The 17,617-nt window shown below is 49.0% G+C and overlaps 1 protein-coding gene across 4 annotated transcripts in view; it reads right to left on the bottom strand.

Annotated features, from left to right (window-relative positions):
* UXS1 (UDP-glucuronate decarboxylase 1) overlaps positions 1–16,980 on the bottom strand; it is a 96,788-nt gene extending 79,808 nt beyond the window's left edge. For 2 of the 4 annotated variants that reach the window (XM_058534355.1, XM_058534356.1), the window contains exon 1: positions 16,863–16,980. In XM_058534355.1, the coding sequence (XP_058390338.1) occupies positions 16,863–16,956 (94 nt within the window). In that variant the 5' untranslated portion in view covers positions 16,957–16,980. Of the gene's footprint in view, positions 1–15,962; positions 16,200–16,862 lie in introns of those variants that run through there. The other 2 variants (XM_058534357.1, XM_058534358.1) reach the window with 1 other exon arrangement.
* Positions 16,981–17,617: the final 637 nt, after the last annotated feature.

Raw genomic sequence — 17,617 nt, 5'->3', positions numbered from 1 at the left:
AGCAGATAAGAATATGCGTGATTCTTGTAATAAGAAAAGCATTAAAAGATGTGTTTAAATGGATCAGAAGGTTCAAATTAGCAGATATTTTTCTGTTTTTAATTCTCCAAACAAGAAAGGGGACGTGCAGAAGTGAGGGAGTGTCCCAGCCTCTATTCCCACTAAAGGAATCAGGTGCCAAAAGGCCAGGCAGCAATGATACATCAAAGAGCAGCAAGCCATCCCTGAAAGGGGACCCCCGGCTACTCCCTGAGCTGAAGGAGCCCAAGCCCAAACCCTGAATCCCGCCCAGCCGCCCAGGCCTGTGTCTGTCCTAAGTAGTTACACAGGACGAAAACTCTCCCAGATAAAAAGGCTGGGCGGGGTGCCGAGCAGCCCCAGCGGCGGACCTCCCTGGAACACCAGCCCTGCTCCAGGCCCTGCCCAGGCCAGCACCCCGGCCGAGCAGGGCACAGCAGTCCTTTCTGCTCCCAGCCTGCAGCCCCTTCAGCCCCAGCTGCAAGTCCCCAACTTCAGCTACAATCACGTTTCCAGGACACACCTCCCCACAGGCTGACCTCATAAAATCACACCAACATGCCGATGGGAAACCTTTTTGTCCCAAGATGTTCCTTTTTTTAAAAAGTGGTTAAAAATGCAAGAAACTGTGGGCTTTGTAGATGACATCTGGCTCTTTAAAGAATCTACGTGCAAAAATGTCACTATTAAGTGAGAAGGGCAACTTAGAAAATACAAGTAGGAGAATCGATTTTTGCTTTTTAAAACTATACACGTTTAAAACTACACGCATGTATATTTATTCATAGAAGCAAGTCTATGAGGTAAGAGCTTTCTATAATTCTGTGTTATTTTAATTTCTGCAACTCACAGGAAGAAAGTTTGAAATATGACACTTTTTAGCATCCTCTGTGAGGATGCTGGTGTGGTGCTGTCTAGTTCAGGCAGGGCTGGATCATGGTAGCACGGCTTGCAAAGGATAGGGTGACCTATTAAAATCCCCCAAACTGCTAAGTTAGAAAAGCCTGAAACCCAAAACCACTTAACTATGATCTCAAGGAAATCTACTGCTGTTTTAAAAGCCTGGACAAGCAAACTCTCTTCCACAGGGACCCTCTGCAGGTGGACAGGACAAACGGCTGCTTAGACCCGAGCTACACAAAGTGTGTCCCGGAGCAGCCGCATCCGGGAACTTAATGGAAATACAGATTCTCAGGCCCCACCCCGGGCTCCCCAGTCAGAAACTCCAGGGTGGGGCCCAGCCACCTGGGTTTTAACAAGTGCTCCAGGTGACACCGATTCGCCCACAATCTGACAACCTCTGCAGGAGACAGCCTACCTTTGTTCCTCTCCCAAGCGCAAATCCTCCTACACGTGCCACCTTTCGTTAAGACAACAGAGTGAGACAATGTCAAAATAAGCCCTCTCCGGACACTCCCGCCGCGGTAGGCCCGATTCTAGACGTCCCCTCTTCCTCTTCACTGCCTTCCCTTCCTTCCCGCGGCTGGCAGACCACTAGGACTCTTCCTTCAACGTGTCCCCGTCCCTCCCTGTGCCGGCCCCTCCTCCAGGCTCTGGCCACTGCACGACCGGATGACCTCCGTCGCTGTCCTCCCGTTTCTGCGGCCTCCACGGGGCACTTCTCCCTTCTCACCAGGTGACTTGTCCTGAAAGCTGTTGTTCTTGTCATTTTCCTGCTCAAGATTTCCAAGTTCTCCAAACTATTTTGATGGCCCATTCCAATGATCAAAAAATCTTGAGCACGCGCCCCACATATGTGTGTATGTACCACTGCGTTATATTCATCATAACACTTAACAAAAGCAGAAAATTCAAAAGGATGAGGTAAAAAGCATATATACATATAGACATTCTGGAATGTCTATATGAAGGCCCCATGTAGAGGGTCCCATGGGCCCACCTCCCCAACCCTAATGCCAGCCCCACAGGATGCCTTCCACTGGCCCCCATCCCCAGCCCCTCCCCCAGTCCACCTGGTTCCACTCCTCCAGCACCTGCCGCAAGCCAGGCAGCATAGTTCTGAGCGCACTCAGCCCTCCCCAGCCGTCCTAGCTCACGGGATGCCTTGGAGCTTCTTATATCATCTTGGTGCTTCATGATTATGGAATCACGGTGGTGCTGAGATCAAGCATGCTCAGCACTGTGTTCCCATGAGCTCCACTGGACACACTTAGGAGCAGGGACTCCATATTATATTTGCTCTGCACAATGCAGCCCTGGCATAATCATGGCATCCAACTCTCTGTCCTCCTAAGGGTGTCCAATGCGCCCTCCTTGGCTTCCCCATGCACCAGACGCAGGAGTGCATCAGGCCCTTCCCAAATGCAGGCCAATCCCAAGCCTCTCTCTGCCCATGCTCCTGGGCAGGACACCTGAGGGACCCCTCCTGACACCCCCCAGCCTAATCTCCCACTGTCTCCCCACTGCAACACCGAACCCCTCTGTCTGAGTGCACTGCACTTGCTCCAACTTCAAACCCTGGCCCTGCTCTTTCCCTTTTCACAAAGGCCCTTCCCCTCCACCTCTCCCAGTGGGCCAGCTCTGCCATCTTTCCAAACCCTGTGTGGGCCTTGCCATCCCCTCAGAGGCCCTCTCTGACCCTTTCTCGGTACCACTGCAGAGCCTTACACCAGCATCTGTCTCTGGCCCCACACCAAGGTCAGGGGCCCGGTCCTGTTTATCCTGTACACTGCTCTGCAAGATGCATACTGTAGCAGAGTGAAGATTAACACAAAATTTCAACACAATTAACTCCAAAAATCCAAGACAGTCTTTAAGGTAAAGCTCTAAAATTCTACCCTTGTGCACTGTTGGTGGGAATGTAAACTGGTGTAGCCACTATGGAAAACAGTATGGAGGATCCCCAAAAAATTAAAAATAGAAATACCATATGATCCAGCAATCCCACTTTTGGGTATTTACCCAAAGCAAATGAAAACACTAACTTGAAAGATATCTGCACTCCCATGTTCACGGCAGCATTATTTACAGTAGCCAAGACATGGAAACAACCTAAGTGTCCACCAATGGACAAACGTATAAAGAAGTTGTGGTGTAGATATATACAGTGGAATACTACTCAGCCATAAAAAAAAGAAAACGAGCAAACCCTGCCATTTGTGACAACATGGGTGGACCGTCAGGGCATTATGCTAAGTGAAATAAGTCAGACAGAGAAAGACAAATACTGTATAGTCTCACTTACATACGGAATCTAAAAAAAACTCATAGAAAAAGAGATCAGATTTGTGGTTACCAGAGGCAAGGCGGGGGTGGGAGAGGGGGGATTGGAGTCAAGTGGTCAAAAGGTACAAACTTCCGGTTACAAGATAAATAAGTCCTAGGGATGCAGTGTACAGCATGGTGACTATATTAACACTGCTCTGTGATACATATGAAAGTTGTTAAGAGTAAATCCTAAGAATTCTCATCACAAGGAAAACAAATTTCTTTTTCTTTTTCTGCTTTCTCTTTCTGTTGTATCTATATGAGCTGATGGATGCTAACTAAACTTACTGTGGGAATCATTTCATAATATACGTAAGTCAAACCATTATGCTGTATACCTTAAACTTATACAGTGATGTATGTCAATTATATCTCAATAAAACTGGAAAAAAAATTCTAAATATTGAGTTACATCCTTAAGGGGCTTCACTCTTATTCAAGAAAGCTGTAAGAATAACAGTTTGAAGGAAAAGAATTCTCCCATTGAAGCCCTCAGCCATGCAAAGCCTTCCTTTAATTTAAATGAAGACAAGCCGGGCCGGCCCAGTGGCGCAGGCGGTTAAGTACGTGCGCTCCGCTACCGCAGCCCGAGGTGCACCCGGGGTTCAATGGTTCAGATCCCCGGCACGCACCAACGCACCGCTTGTCAAGCCATGCTGTGGTGGCGTCCCATATAAAGTGGAGGAAGATGGGCATGGATGTTAGCCCAGGGCCAGTCTCCCTCAGCAAAAAGAGGAGGATTGGCAGATGTTAGCGCAGGGCTGATCTTCCTCACAAAAAATAAATAAATAAATGAGGACAAGCTATGATATACACCTACCGCTGAGTTCTATGCAACCATTTAGATGAATGAGGTAGATCTCTGCACTGAGATTTTTCTCCATACATTAAGGAAAAAAGCAAATCACAGAAAACTCAACAGTATAAAACCACTTACATTTTAAAAGCACCTAAATATATTTTATGAACACAGACTGCAAAGGAAACTATCTAGATGATTCATATAGTACTAAACTGTGAACCAGTAACCCATGGAAAGCAAAACAGGGTTAGCTGGAAGCAGAAAGAGGAAGGAGAAGGGTCTTCCAAATGCTTCCATATCGTTTGGATGTTAAAATTACGAATTAAAACTAAGCCTCAAAAAGATACATAAATATCAATACCGTTTGCACCTTACTATCCGAACTGTAACCTATCCTTAACCACCTAACACCTTAGTTTCCAGATTCTCCAACTCAACTCAGGACTCAGAGACAACAATCTATCAAAAGAAAGCTACTTGTACAATTTCCCTTATGTCATAACAATTACGTGACTACTTCCTACAGCTGAAATTAAGATACATTCTATCTGCAAATCTTCACGTGAGAAAGTCACTCCTGCCTCTCTGCAGCAGGACACCAATAAATTTGTAAACATGTTCCACTCAAACATACTCTCAAGGATGTAGTGCACAGTATTACTATTTAATAAGTAAACGTTCAAAAACCCCTTAACCTGAAATACTAGACAATAGCATCATTTTGGAGAAGGGGGTAGAAAGACAGAAAGAAAACTGTTAGACCACTCTTGATCTCCAGAAAGCAAACATGCACTTGGCTTCTTCAAATCACTAGACACCAAGACAAACCACAACAAGTGGACTCGCCTTTCTCCCCTCCGCTCCTCCCCTCCAACTTCACAAATACCAATAGATGTCCGGCGTGAACATCCACATTATTTCTTTTGCTTTTTTTCCACTTAGATGGAGGCTCAACCTAAGGAAATGTGGCAATATTCTTCTCTCGAACAACAGCAAATGAAATAGACTTCCCCGAGACTATCAAACGAATGTATCTCGTTAGTTTTCTAATGGAAAGAAGCAACAGATTCATTAAAGAAAAGGAGAGCAACACAGGGGGGGAACTTTCCTAGCCCATCCCAGCACCAGCCAGGAGGGCCGCCTGGGGGGAGGGATTAAAGGAGCCCAGACGGCCTTTTCACGGGTGCACACTGAAACTGACCCTGTGCCCTTCCCCACGGACCAGCCACTTCTCAGTGAAAGCACAAGTCAGGAGAAGGCAGCACATTTCCAGCCTCTCGCAAAGAGCAGGCCACTCAATACACACCTGCTGCCAAGTCGATGATGAATCTGCTGAAAACTGCTGACAGCAACAGCTCTGCTGCAAACACTTCCTTTTCAACCAGCTTTGAATGAACACCACTGATAATAACGGTTGATGAATCTATTTTTAGAATGCCTAAGGCAAAGAAAGCTAGGGGAAAAAAACAAGGTTTAAAGAAAACTAGCTAGGAAGAAAAAGTAAATTCAGACTCCTCACCACAACTTCCAGTGGAGGGAGGAGCTATCCTGTAACCAAACTCAGAATGTGAAGATAGGACGCTACATGTCAAGTTATACTAACTTCTTTTAGAAAGGAGAACGTTATGACTAAGAACGAGATGGGAAAAAACATGTACATATAAGGATTAGTGCAAAAGGCAGAGGAAAAATTTTTCAAAAATGGAACATAGCTTTGGGGTTAATTTTGTGGCTTGCTGTTGAAAAGTTGTTTTGTTAATAACATATGCGCTATTGGATCTTTATTTAGAATGCTAAAGAGAAACTTGACAGAAATAAACTTCACAGAAAATGTACAAAACCTACATGAAAGAAATTATAAAACTTTAGTGAGGGCCAAAAAGAAAGATCCCACTAAATGAAGAGACATCACTGTTTCCGTATGGGAAGACATTTTAATACGCTAAAATTATCAGGATTGTGATTTTATCTTCTTTGCACTTCATTCTCTAGTTTTTCCACATTGAGCACATTATTTTCCTATTTCCAAATTATTTTGTAATTTTTAAATGGGAGCTTTAAAAATCTTAACGGTGGTTTTAAGCCAGCCTTTTCACCTTGTGTTTAAAGGTGTGGAGACGGAAAGAAGGAGCAGGACGACCTAGGACGGCCGCTGGCATGGAAGGTGCGCTCACCTAGACTGAGGGACGCCGCCCACCGGCATGCCACAGCCAACGTGCAGGCCAGGTGTGCCACATTCCAAGTGACCAGGGCCACTGGGTGCTCTGGGCTGATTTCCCAGCGGTGGCGCGGTCATCCACAGAGACAGAACCCTGGGGAATAGCTGTGTCTGTAAGTCACCCTAACACATTGCAAAGATGCCAGCCTTCTACCCACAGCGTTTATCAGGGATGGCAGAGTCCAGGAGAGTGTGAGGAAAGGGGGTGTGGGGGAGATTGGGAGTGAGGGGGGCAATGGGAGGGGGTATGTGCGAGGGGAAAATGGGGTAGCAGGTGAGGGGGTGGGTGGAGAGTGGGGTGTGTGTATGAGGAAGGGGCGAGAGCGAGGGAGGCAGAGAGGGGAGAAGATGGGCGTGGGAGAAGGTAGGGGAGAAGGCGGTGGGGGGCAGGTGGAGGGTGGGGTGTTCCTGCAAGGAGGGGGTGAGAGCCAAGGGGGAGAGATGGGGAGGGGGAAGTGAGTGGAGAGGGTTGCAGGTGAGGTGGGTGTGTGAGGAGGAGGTGAGAGTGTGGGAGGGGAAGGGTGAGAGTGGGTAGGCAGGTGCCTTGGCAGGCCTCTAGGGAGCACTGGCAGTCAGAGGCGAGGGGTGGGGGCATGGCAGGGTGGGACCAGCAGGGCAGGTACGTGTGGCAGGTGCAGGTGAGAGACACTCCCACCTGGAAGGACTGCGGGCCCTGCAGACTCAGCACCCTGGCCTAGACAAGACACTACTGCTGGGCCAGAGGCACGGGCATTCCAAACAACCACGTTGGGGAACCTGGGCTGTGGGGGTTTCAATGCGGACAAGTTGACAACCTGGGCCCTCTGCACTGTCTCCCCATTAGCCACACTGGAGTTGTAAAGAAAGGGGAGAGGGCCCCACTGCAGGGCCAAACAGGAGCACCAGAAGCAGCTTGACTAACCACCAAGAACACAAGTGCAAAGCCCCGGTACCTCCTGTCCCCTCCACCTTGTAGCTCCCAACCAGGGCCGCCTCAAAGTGTAACATTCCTTTCAGGACACATTTCACTAAAAGCCTACACCCAAGCTAAGAAAGGGGGTAGGCGCAGCCTTGGGGTTCCTTCAGGTCCCTCTGCACCACCACAGAATATCACTGTAGCCAGACTAAGAGCTAGGCAGGTCACATACCACTCTGTGCCTCAGTTTCCCCATCTATAAAATGGGAGAGTGCATCACCCCCCTCACGTTTCCCTGCAAGACAGTAGGATTATGAAAGCAGGTCACTCCGCCCACTGCATTCTAGCCCCAGCACGGCAGGGCAGAGGGAGGGGCAGGGCAAGCTGAAGCCTAAGGAGGACCCAGAGAGCCTGGTGGGGGGAGGGGGGTGGGGGAGAGGCTTTCACTGCACTGAGAACCCAGGACAGAAAGTTTGCCTTGTAAATAATTAAGATGCACTGGGAGTAAGAGGAGCAGGACATTCAGAATTAAATTCGTTTTAACATAAGAATGTTAAAGAAACTAAGAGGATGAAAAGAACTAAGACCCTGACTTGGCTACATACAAGTTTTGCTGCGAACCACCGTTGATGAGGACCCCGTATCATTCACAGCTAATGACCATTTCTACAAGACCTGTCATGGGCCCCGTGAAGAGAGTCAGATTAACAGCAGTCTCTCGCTTGATTACAACTGAGCCGTCCCACACCTTCAGTCTCCTGCTGCTGATACAACGCACTGCCTGCTTGCATCTTTAAAAACAAATAAATAAATGGAAGCCAAGTCACCTACATTACGTATGGCAACTGAATTCCAACTTAGAACCAGCATGTTTTGTTTTCAATTTCTGAAAATACCGTAAAAAGTTCAAAGACACTAAGAATAAAACTCCAAAATCTCACCACCTTAACAAAGTTGTGTTCATTTCCCAGGACATTCAGACTCCTGAAAATGACTACTACAAAGGGGTTCAAGTGTTCCCTGTTGTCACTTTACTTCACTTATTTATTTTGGTTACAGCAATAAAAAGCTTAACCAAAAAGTAAAAGAAACTGGTGGATTAACTTGAAATTCACTCCTGCCCTTCGAAATGAGAGACAAGGAAACCCCTGGCCCACCCTCGGAGAAGCACCCACTTGCCTGTTGTCAGTGCCCTTCCCACCTGAGGACAGTCCCTCCATCACACGTTACTTTGTAACACTCACACCTGGATATACCATTTTCTTCCCAGCTGGCTCATCAACTAAAGCTATCATTTCTTTAAAGAAATTCTTTGAATTCCTCACAGTTTTGTTTTTTTTTTACTGAGGAAGACTGGCCCTGAGCTAACATCTATTGCCAATCTTCCTCCTTTTTGTGCTTGAGGAAGATCAGCCCTGAGCTAACATCTGTGTCAATCTTCCTCTATTTTGTACACAGGTCGCTGCCACAGCCTGGCTGATGAGTGGTGCAGGTCCACACCCGGGATCCAAACCCCCAAACCCAGGCTGCCAAAGTGGAGCATGCAGAACTTTAACCACTACGCCACTGGGCTGGCCCCCCTCATGGTATTTTTTAAAAAGGATTATCTACAAGGTATAAGAGAACACAGTATTTCCACTCTGTAAATGGAAAAAATTGAAACAGCAAGGGAAACAACTTGCCCCAAGTTATAGGATGAGCTGAACGAGGGCAAGTGAAACCACCCTTTCCAGAAGACAGCTGACCCTGAACCACCCCTCCCCTCATTTATCCTTCAGGAACTCTGAACACAAAGCAAGAAAAAACTGGAAACAGGCATTAACGTGCGTTCAGTACACACGGAGGTCTGGCAGCCGGCCTTGCCTATCAGACATCTCTTCAAGAAAGCTCTTCAACTTCACGACAGACGCGCTCTTCATCTCTTGGCCTACGCAGCGGTACCACACGCCAGCGTTAAAATTCACCAGCATATCTACAAAACGTAAGGAGATGCACACAGCGGAGTGCAATATTCAGGCTAGACAGGCCACCCCAAAATGCAAAACTGATTTTATCTGGCCCCACCCTAATGTTTGAATATTTAGGGCATGTTCATCAAAATCTCTACCTTCTCACGCTGCATGAATTCTCATCAAACGTTTACTCATCTCACTGAACAAAGTCACTGTCAGGTCAGACTTCAAGTTCTGCCGTTATGGACCCAAAGGACTTCTGCTCCTTGCGCCCTGTCACCTCCATGCCTAAGGTCACAGCGTGCCTCTGCCTTCAACTTCACTCTTTATCCTCTAAGCAGCAGCCCCGGGCCCTCAGGGCATCCGCATTCCTTCACAGCCCCCGGGCTCCTGTATCTCACTGAATGCCCTGACCAGTTTCTTGTGGGGAAACAGGAAAACTGTTGAAAACAAAGATTCCCAGTTCCTATAATCTGTTTCTACCCTCAGAACTCTTCTGACACCAAATGTGTGGGTTTTTTCCACACCAACAACCAATTCTCCAACTCTCTGGATACCAACTAGGCGTCCAACAATTCAATTCTGACACTAACGATGTGGCGTTAGCATGAGACCCCACAGGTTAAGGGCAGGGCCCCACAAGACTGCTTCCCACCTCAGACGCAGATCTCAAGTCCCAGAGGCCCCACCCATATTCTGACAAATTGGCTCTAAATCAGGGGTTCCCACGACCCCCTCCTTGGGTTCAATAATTTGCTAGAATGGCTCAAAACTCAGGAAAGCAGTTCACTTACACTTACTGGTTGATCACAAAGGACACAATTCAGGAACAGAGAAATGGAACAGACGCATAGGGCGACAGGCATGGGGGAGGAATTGGAGCCTCCAAGCCTCGCAGGGTACCACCCTTCTAGCACCTCCTCCTCCTCCTCGTGTTCACCGACTGGGAAGCTCAAATCTCACTGTTCAGGAGTTTTTATATAGCTCAGTCTCCAGCTCCCCCCTCAATCCTCTTCCTGCAGTTGGTGGGAGGGGCTGAAGTGCCAGCTCTCTAAGCTCATGGTTGGTCTTTCTAATGACCAGCCCCATCCTGAGCTATCTAGGGGCCCCACCCTAAGTCACTGCACTGGCATAAACTCAGGCACCCTCAAAAGGGGCCCAGTATGAATAATAAAAGACTCCTATCACTCAGGAAATCCCAAGGGTCTTATGAGCTCTGTGCCAGGAACAGAGACAAAGACCAGATATTATTTTTCCCCTATACCACACCAGGCATGAGAAAACACTTGCAGTTTACTTCATAAAGCACGGTTAACATCCCCAATATATAAAGAGTTCTTAAAAATGGGGGAAAAGACAACCAAAAACTCAATAGAAAAATTGGCAAAAACAAGAACAGTTCTCAAGAAAAGATACATTAATAGCCCTTAAACACTGGAACAGATGGTTAATGACACTCATAATACGAGAAATGCAAATTAAAACAAAGAGATACCACTTTTCAGATCGGTGAAAATGCAAACATCTGTCCACACACTCTTGGGGAGCTGCGAGGAAACAGCCGCCCCTCCATCGCCGGTGGGAGCACGTGTGCAAGTTCATCCCCACAGCAGTGTTTGTAACAGCAAAGTATCCGCCATAACCGAAATGCCTTCCACAGGAGAGGGTCAAACAAACTGAGTGCGCGCACACAGGAGTACCATGCAGCTGGGAAACAAAACAAAGGTGATCCCCACACAATGCTATGGAGCGCTTCCCAGGAAATGCTGAGCAGGAAAAAAAGGAGGCAAAACAGTCTATACAATACGTTACCTTTTGGGTAAAAATGAATAGTTGTGCATGTATACACACAGACTAATGCCTATATTTGCAAAAAGACACGCAGGAATGATAAAACATACTGATAAAAATGGGAACATGGTGGAGAGCTAGAAACTGCAACGAGAGACGTTTGACTTTTGAACCACGTAAATGGTTTACATATTTTAACCATCAGAAAGAAAAGAGCAAACTCTAAAATTGAACACAAAAAGAAAAACATGAACCTAACTTGTACGAGGCATAGAAAAAAATTATTTCAAGTAGCTTTGGAACACAATACTCTAATTGCTCCTTAGGGGGATATATTCTAAGGACCAAAAGAACTACAAAGAAATTCTGAATCCTCTTAAGTTTGTTGTTGGTAGTGGCAGTGATGTAGTAATTCTGCAACTGTTTGTACGGTAGCAGTATAGAGTAAAGGGGTTTTTACTGATGTTAGAAACAAGATTTTCATTGTGGGAAAAATGGAAATAGCAATATGGAATGGGGGGAACTATGGAAGAAACCTGTTAAGATTAATTGGGGGTATCAGTTGGCATAAACTCATGATTGGAAAAAACATGTACATTTCCAGGCTCTGTCCACTGAAAGAGGGGGAAGCAATGACACCTCAGTAGCAATGGGCACAACTAGTGCTCAGACCCTGATTTCTAAACAACGTTCTCCACTGAAAGCAAGCAGGGCTCCTTGGAGAAACGCTGATTCCAGGTTTGGGGCAGGGAAGAACAAGACAAGCCTGGAGCAGCTGGAGATCAAGGAAGTACTCAAAGACTAAAAGAATCCGTGAGTCCACAGCGATTTAAAAAAAGGCGGGGGGGTGTAAATTGATTGGTGGTCCCCCCAAAATATGTCCACATCCTAATTCCTAGAACCTGAATACGACCTTACTTGGAAAAAGGGTCTTTGCAGATGTAACTAAGGATCTCGAGACCAAAAGATCATCCAAGATTATCCAGTTGGGCTCTAAATCCAGTGATAAGTGTCCTTATAGGGGACACAGGGAAGATCTGACAGACAGAAGAGGAGGAGGCAATAGGACCACCCAGTCTCCAAGAATCACCCCACACATTGTGTACTGGGAAATGTTCCTCTAAAAGTGCTGTGATGGCCGTCCCTTCCAGGCATCAAACTCAACATCACCGATGGTGGGACACCCCTGATGTAATGCAACTCAACAAGCTTTATCACAAAAAAATGTTTGACTGAATTTAATCATAAGGAAATAATCAGATAAATCCAGAATGTGGGACATTTTACAGGACAACAGGCCTGGGCTTTTTCAAAAGGTTAACGTCATGAGAAACGAAAAAAGTTAAAAAGTTAGAGACATAACAGCGAGATGCAACATGTAAACTCTGACTGGATCCTAGATTTAAAAACGAAAAGCAGAAAAGGCTAGGGGCCGGCCCAGGGGCACAGCGGTTAAGTGCACACTCCGCTGCAGCAGCCCAGGGTTCGCAGGTTTGGATCCCAGGCGTGGACCAACGCACCACTTGTCAAGCCATGCTGTGGCGGCGTCCCATATAAAGTAGAGGAGGATGGGCACGGATGTTAGCCCAGGGCCAGTCTTCCTCAGCAAAAAGAGGAGGATTGGCATCAAGTGTTAGCTCAGGGCTAGTCCTCCTCACACACACACACAAAAAAACACAACAGAAAAGGCTATAAAAGACATTTATGGTACAACTGGGGAAAATTCAAATATGGACTGCATATTAAATGATACTATTTATGCTAATTTTTAGAGTATGATAATAAGATTATTAGAAGAATGCCTTTACTCTTGAGATATAAAGTATTTAAAGGTTAAGTATTACTATGTCTGCAACTTTCAAATATTTCAACATAAAAAATATATTAAAAACAGAGAAAGAGCAAATGTGGAAAAAAAGAACCAGTGACTGTAGATGGCGGATTATTTGGGTGTTCACCGAACTATACTTTCACTAAGAAGAATACAAAATAGGTATGGAAATTCCTAAAACGCTGAGGGTTCAACACAACTTCCAAGTTGTCCTCCCAAGCCCAACGAGGGAGGGACGCAGAGTCGGGGCTCCTGCTGCCCATGTCTGAGGGGCTCCTGGGAACCGCACTCTGGGAATCCTGATGTTCAGGCTCATCTGGAAACACCACCTACGCTATCGTTTGCCTGATTTTCCCTACTTTTCTCCCTGGAGTCTGCTGGCGGCGAGAGGGCGGGCGTCTCACTCGCTATGTCTCCTCCGGGCAGCAGGCCAGCGAACGTTTACTGAGTGACTTTATGAGGCCACTGCCAGTCACGCGGGGCTGAGGAGACTCAGGTCAAAGCTATCCTAACCCAAGGCCCAACTCAGAGACGCCTGAGTCTGTTATCACACACGCAACGCTGACATGCATAAAACATGCTTTCATATGCTTCTCAGGCTTTAATTTACTGTCTTCTTTTCAGTGGAATAACAGGGACAGGAAAGAAAGGTACCACACAAAAAAATTTTCTGTAACTACATATGGTGAAAGATTTATTGTGATCATTTCACAATACATACAAACATGGAATCACTGTTATACACCTGAAACGAATATCATGTTACCTGTCCATTATATCAATAAAAAAAAGGTACCACAAATAAAATGTCACTACAACAAAATCCATGATACACCAAAAACTAAATAAGTATTACTAGATGTCAGGTTTTCAAGAGCTAAAGGTGAAAAGATAATGGCTCCTAATGTCCACTAAAATGTCAGAAAATAGATTTCTTTTTTGTTCTTGTTGTTTAAGGTATAAACCTAGGTGGACAGGGAAAAGGGACACAAAATGTTGCTGGAGGTAAAAAAAAGACGGATGAGGGCAGAGGAATTACAAGAACCCGAGGAGGGCACTGGGAAAGTCCAGGTTAAACCTAGGAAGGGTGGAGAATGGTCACGCTGGTGCACTTGGAAATGGAGTGACGAGGCAGCGACGACAGGAGGCCTGACTTTCAAATCTGTCCAAACAGCCGCACGACTGCCAGCTCTGCTCCCTGCCCCGGGCAGAAGACGGGCAGCTCCATCTCCGCGGAGGGGAGGATGGGGGTCTGGGACCGGGGAGCCCCTGGCCAACCAGAACGATGCGCAAGGTACTGCTCAGCCCAGCAGCCCTCTCCCCACTGCGCTCCCAGATGGCGGGCAGCCGGGCTCCCCGCCCAGCAGGGGCCTGGGAGAACCATGTCACCACAGCCCGGAGGACAGACCTGGTACTGGGGTCGGGCTCCCCGTGAGTGACACGCCGACAGTCCACGGGCAGCGGGGCTCCAGCGCCCACACCGTCACCCAACCACAGAGGACCCCCGAGGGCACGGCAAGCCAAGGAGAAAGGGGGAAGCCACCTGGAGGAGAGACTCTCCTGTGAGAAGAAAACTGAACAAACAGAACTACCATGAGGAAAACACCACCATGAAACGAAGACCATGTTTTTTCAGTTTTGTAAAATTCGGAGAGCAAAAAAGAACTCTTAAAAATGAAAAATGATAGCAAAAATAAAAAATTGTTTTAAAATCACTAGAAAAGTCAGAATAAAAGATGAGGAAGATTCCAAAAAGTAGAGCAAAACTTTAAAATGAAAGAAAATGGAAAATAAAAGGACTAGACCAGGCAATTCTATATCGGCATAACAGTAATTCCAGAAAGAGAAAACAGAGGGGAGGAAATAACCAAAGAATAATTCAAGAATATTCCCAGAACCAAAGAATAAGAGTTTCTTGATTGTACGGGCTCAAAAGTCCCCAGCACACGGGGTACAGAGGTGCCAAGGCCATGCTGGTGGGGTCCTGAACACTGGGGGCACCAGTCAGGGCACGCTTTGTTAAGCTGTGACAACAAGCAACCAGAAACCCCCAGAGACTTAACACAAAGGTGCCTTCTTCAAGTTTATTCCACTATAGGGGCCTGGGGGGGTCTGGGCTGCCACAGGACCTCTGCACATGCTGTTCCTTCTGGAACACATTCCCTCCTACGTCTCCCTATTAACTCCTTTATATCCTTCAGTTCTCAGCTCAAGCCTCAACTCTTCACTTTCCTTTGTAACCGTCTGTAACTTAACCCTTATTTGGGTGATTAATCCAATTCATGGCCACCTCACCTTCTAGGCCAGTGGGGTCCCCACACCAAGCCACAGCTTCCCAGGAGAAGCTATTAGAAATGCAAATTGTCAGGCCACACCCCAGACCTACTGATCAGAAACTCGAGATGGGAGGCAGCAATCTGTGTTTTGAAAACCCTCCGGGGGATCCTGAAGCACACTCCAGTGTGCTTCACTGCCCGCCATTCCATGAGGGCACAGCCCAGGTGTTTTGCACTCCTTGGCATCCCCTGGCACCAAGTATGGTGACAGACAACAACAGGGACCCCGTAGGACTTCCTGATTGAATGTATGGTGAAAAACCTCCCATGGCTCCCTAGATCCCCTACCTTATTAACTCAAAACCCCTCTGGTCTAACTTTAGAAGCTCCCATAACAACACTGAACCTGCTGCAGACCTGGGTTCTAGCCCCCAGCTCCCTGGCCTTTTCTGGGTTCAAAACATGGCTCTCCATAGCTTATCATCTGTGCGAACATCCGTAAATTTTCCTCATTTCTCTCGGCTTTAATTTCCTCACCTCTAATATGGGAATAATCACATTTCCTATTTCCTAGGATTGCTGCGATAATAAAAGGAGACAGGGAGAGAGACTCATGTCTGCACATATATAGTAAGCACTCTGCAAATTTAGGTATTATTATTATTATTGTCATAACAATAATTATGCAATTTTAAGTGGTCTTTTCCCTTGGGCCTCAGCTCTCTTACTCAAGATTGACCACACACACTTCAGACTAGCTCTTCCTCCCGGCAAAGCACTCACATCCAACACCTATCCCGGCCTGAAGTCGTGCCTAGCAACCAGGCGCCCTGCAGGAGCTGCCTCGGCTCCCCCTCCTGGAGCAGCTGGGCTGTACTACACAGGCTGGGTCTTAACCACACTTGTCTTCCTAAAACTCAACCGACGTCACTTTCCCGAGTCCCCTCTCACCTCGGGAATCAGGTCTTGGTAACTCAACTCGTTAGCAGGTGGTTTCCTTCCAGTATGTGTGTGTCTGGTGGCTAGGATTCAAACGGACCTCACACTGGGAGCTACTGCTGGTCCAATCTTGGTACTTGGTAAGGTATTAATAGCAGCAATTTTTAGAAGGACGGTTTCCGCCTCCGAGAAGACACAGGGTCCACCACCTGCCTGCAAAGCGCCGCTGCTGCCCTGTCTCCGGCAGCAGCTTGAGGAACGACAGAAGCGAGAACCGCACACCCCGAGCGCCGCCCGAGGTCTCCCGCGCTGCGCCGCCGGGCCCGCGGCGCCCGGGACCCCGCGCCGGCAACACTCGGCTCCCCAGGAGTTAAACGCTGAGTAATTTTCCTGCGGAGCAAACAGTCGGAGCCGGGCTCTGCCGACCGCAACAGTATTTTTATCCTACTTCAGCAGCGCGGCGCGCGGCCCCGTGTCCCCAGGGTGTCCCCACGCGGCACGCTCCGGCATCGCCGGCCGGACCCTCTCCGGCTCCCGGACGACGTGGACAGCAGTCCCAGCGTCGGGGCGGGGACGCGGGGCAGCGGGCTGGGGCCGCGGCGCGGGGCCGGCCGAGGACGGCGGTCACGGCGCCCGGGCAAGGGCCCCACGCCGGCCGCGGGTCTCCGCGCCGCGGCCTAAGCGGGCGGCGGTCCGCCACCGAGCTGGCCGGCTGCTCCGCCGCGAGAGTGGAAGAGGGAGGGGTCCGCACCCCGGAAGGGGGTGGGAGCGGGAAGCGCAGGTCCCGCCCGGGGCGGGAAGCAGAGCGCGCGGCAGGGCCGCCCCGGGGCCGCACACCGCCCGCCGCCCCCCGGCCCCGCCGCGGCGCGCGGGAATGAATGGGCTGCCCCGCCGCCGCGGGCGCGCACTCACAGGCGACGTAGGCGAGCAGCGCGATGCCCAGCAGCAGCTTCATCCTCCTGCGGCCGACGGCAGACACGAGGCGCAGCAGCGCCTTGCTCACCATCCCCGGCGGCCGCGCCGGTCCAGGGCCCTACCGCGCGGGGCCCGCCTGCTGCACAAAGCGTGGCGGCGGCGGCCGCCCCGGAGAGCCCCGCCCCCAGCGCGCGCCCCGCCCCCGCGCGCCGGGTTTCCTGCCGGCGGGACTACCGCGCACGCGCGACTCCGCCCCTGCCCCGCCTCCTGCTTCGCCACCCAACGCCCCGCCCCTCCGCCTCCTCTCCCCGCAGGCGCAATTGGCGCCGCTCGCACCTCGGTTTTCGAAGAAGGTGGCTGGGCGGGGGCGCCGGGGCGGCGGCGCGGCGCGGCGCATGCGCGTCCCGCGTGTTGTGCCCCGAGCGCGGCGGGGCTGTGTACCGGGAAGGTGCGTCCCCAGCCCCGAGGGCGGGGCCGCGGTCGCTGGGTTTCCGAGCCCAGCCCAGCGGGTGGCACGCCCTGGGCGCTCACATACTGCGATGAAAAGAAACATTTATGCTAAATTTGGCCTCGTCTTTGAAGTTCTTTGAACGCCTCCCTCAGAAAGTCGGCTGGTTCTCTGGGCTGTTTTCTTGGCTTTTTCAGTTACAGTAGCGGCAGCGAAAAGGATTAATGGCTAAACGCTGTTCAAGTCGAAACCGGGTGCATTTTTTTCTCTGCTATGATCGACTGGGATGTCTTTCTTTTAGAAA

This window comes from Diceros bicornis, chromosome 40 (assembly GCF_020826845.1).
Source record: "Diceros bicornis minor isolate mBicDic1 chromosome 40, mDicBic1.mat.cur, whole genome shotgun sequence".
In the NCBI taxonomy this organism is placed as follows: Eukaryota; Metazoa; Chordata; class Mammalia; order Perissodactyla; family Rhinocerotidae; genus Diceros; species Diceros bicornis.
Note: the sequence above shows the minus strand (reverse complement) of the source record. Positions and strands in the feature narration are given on the sequence as shown.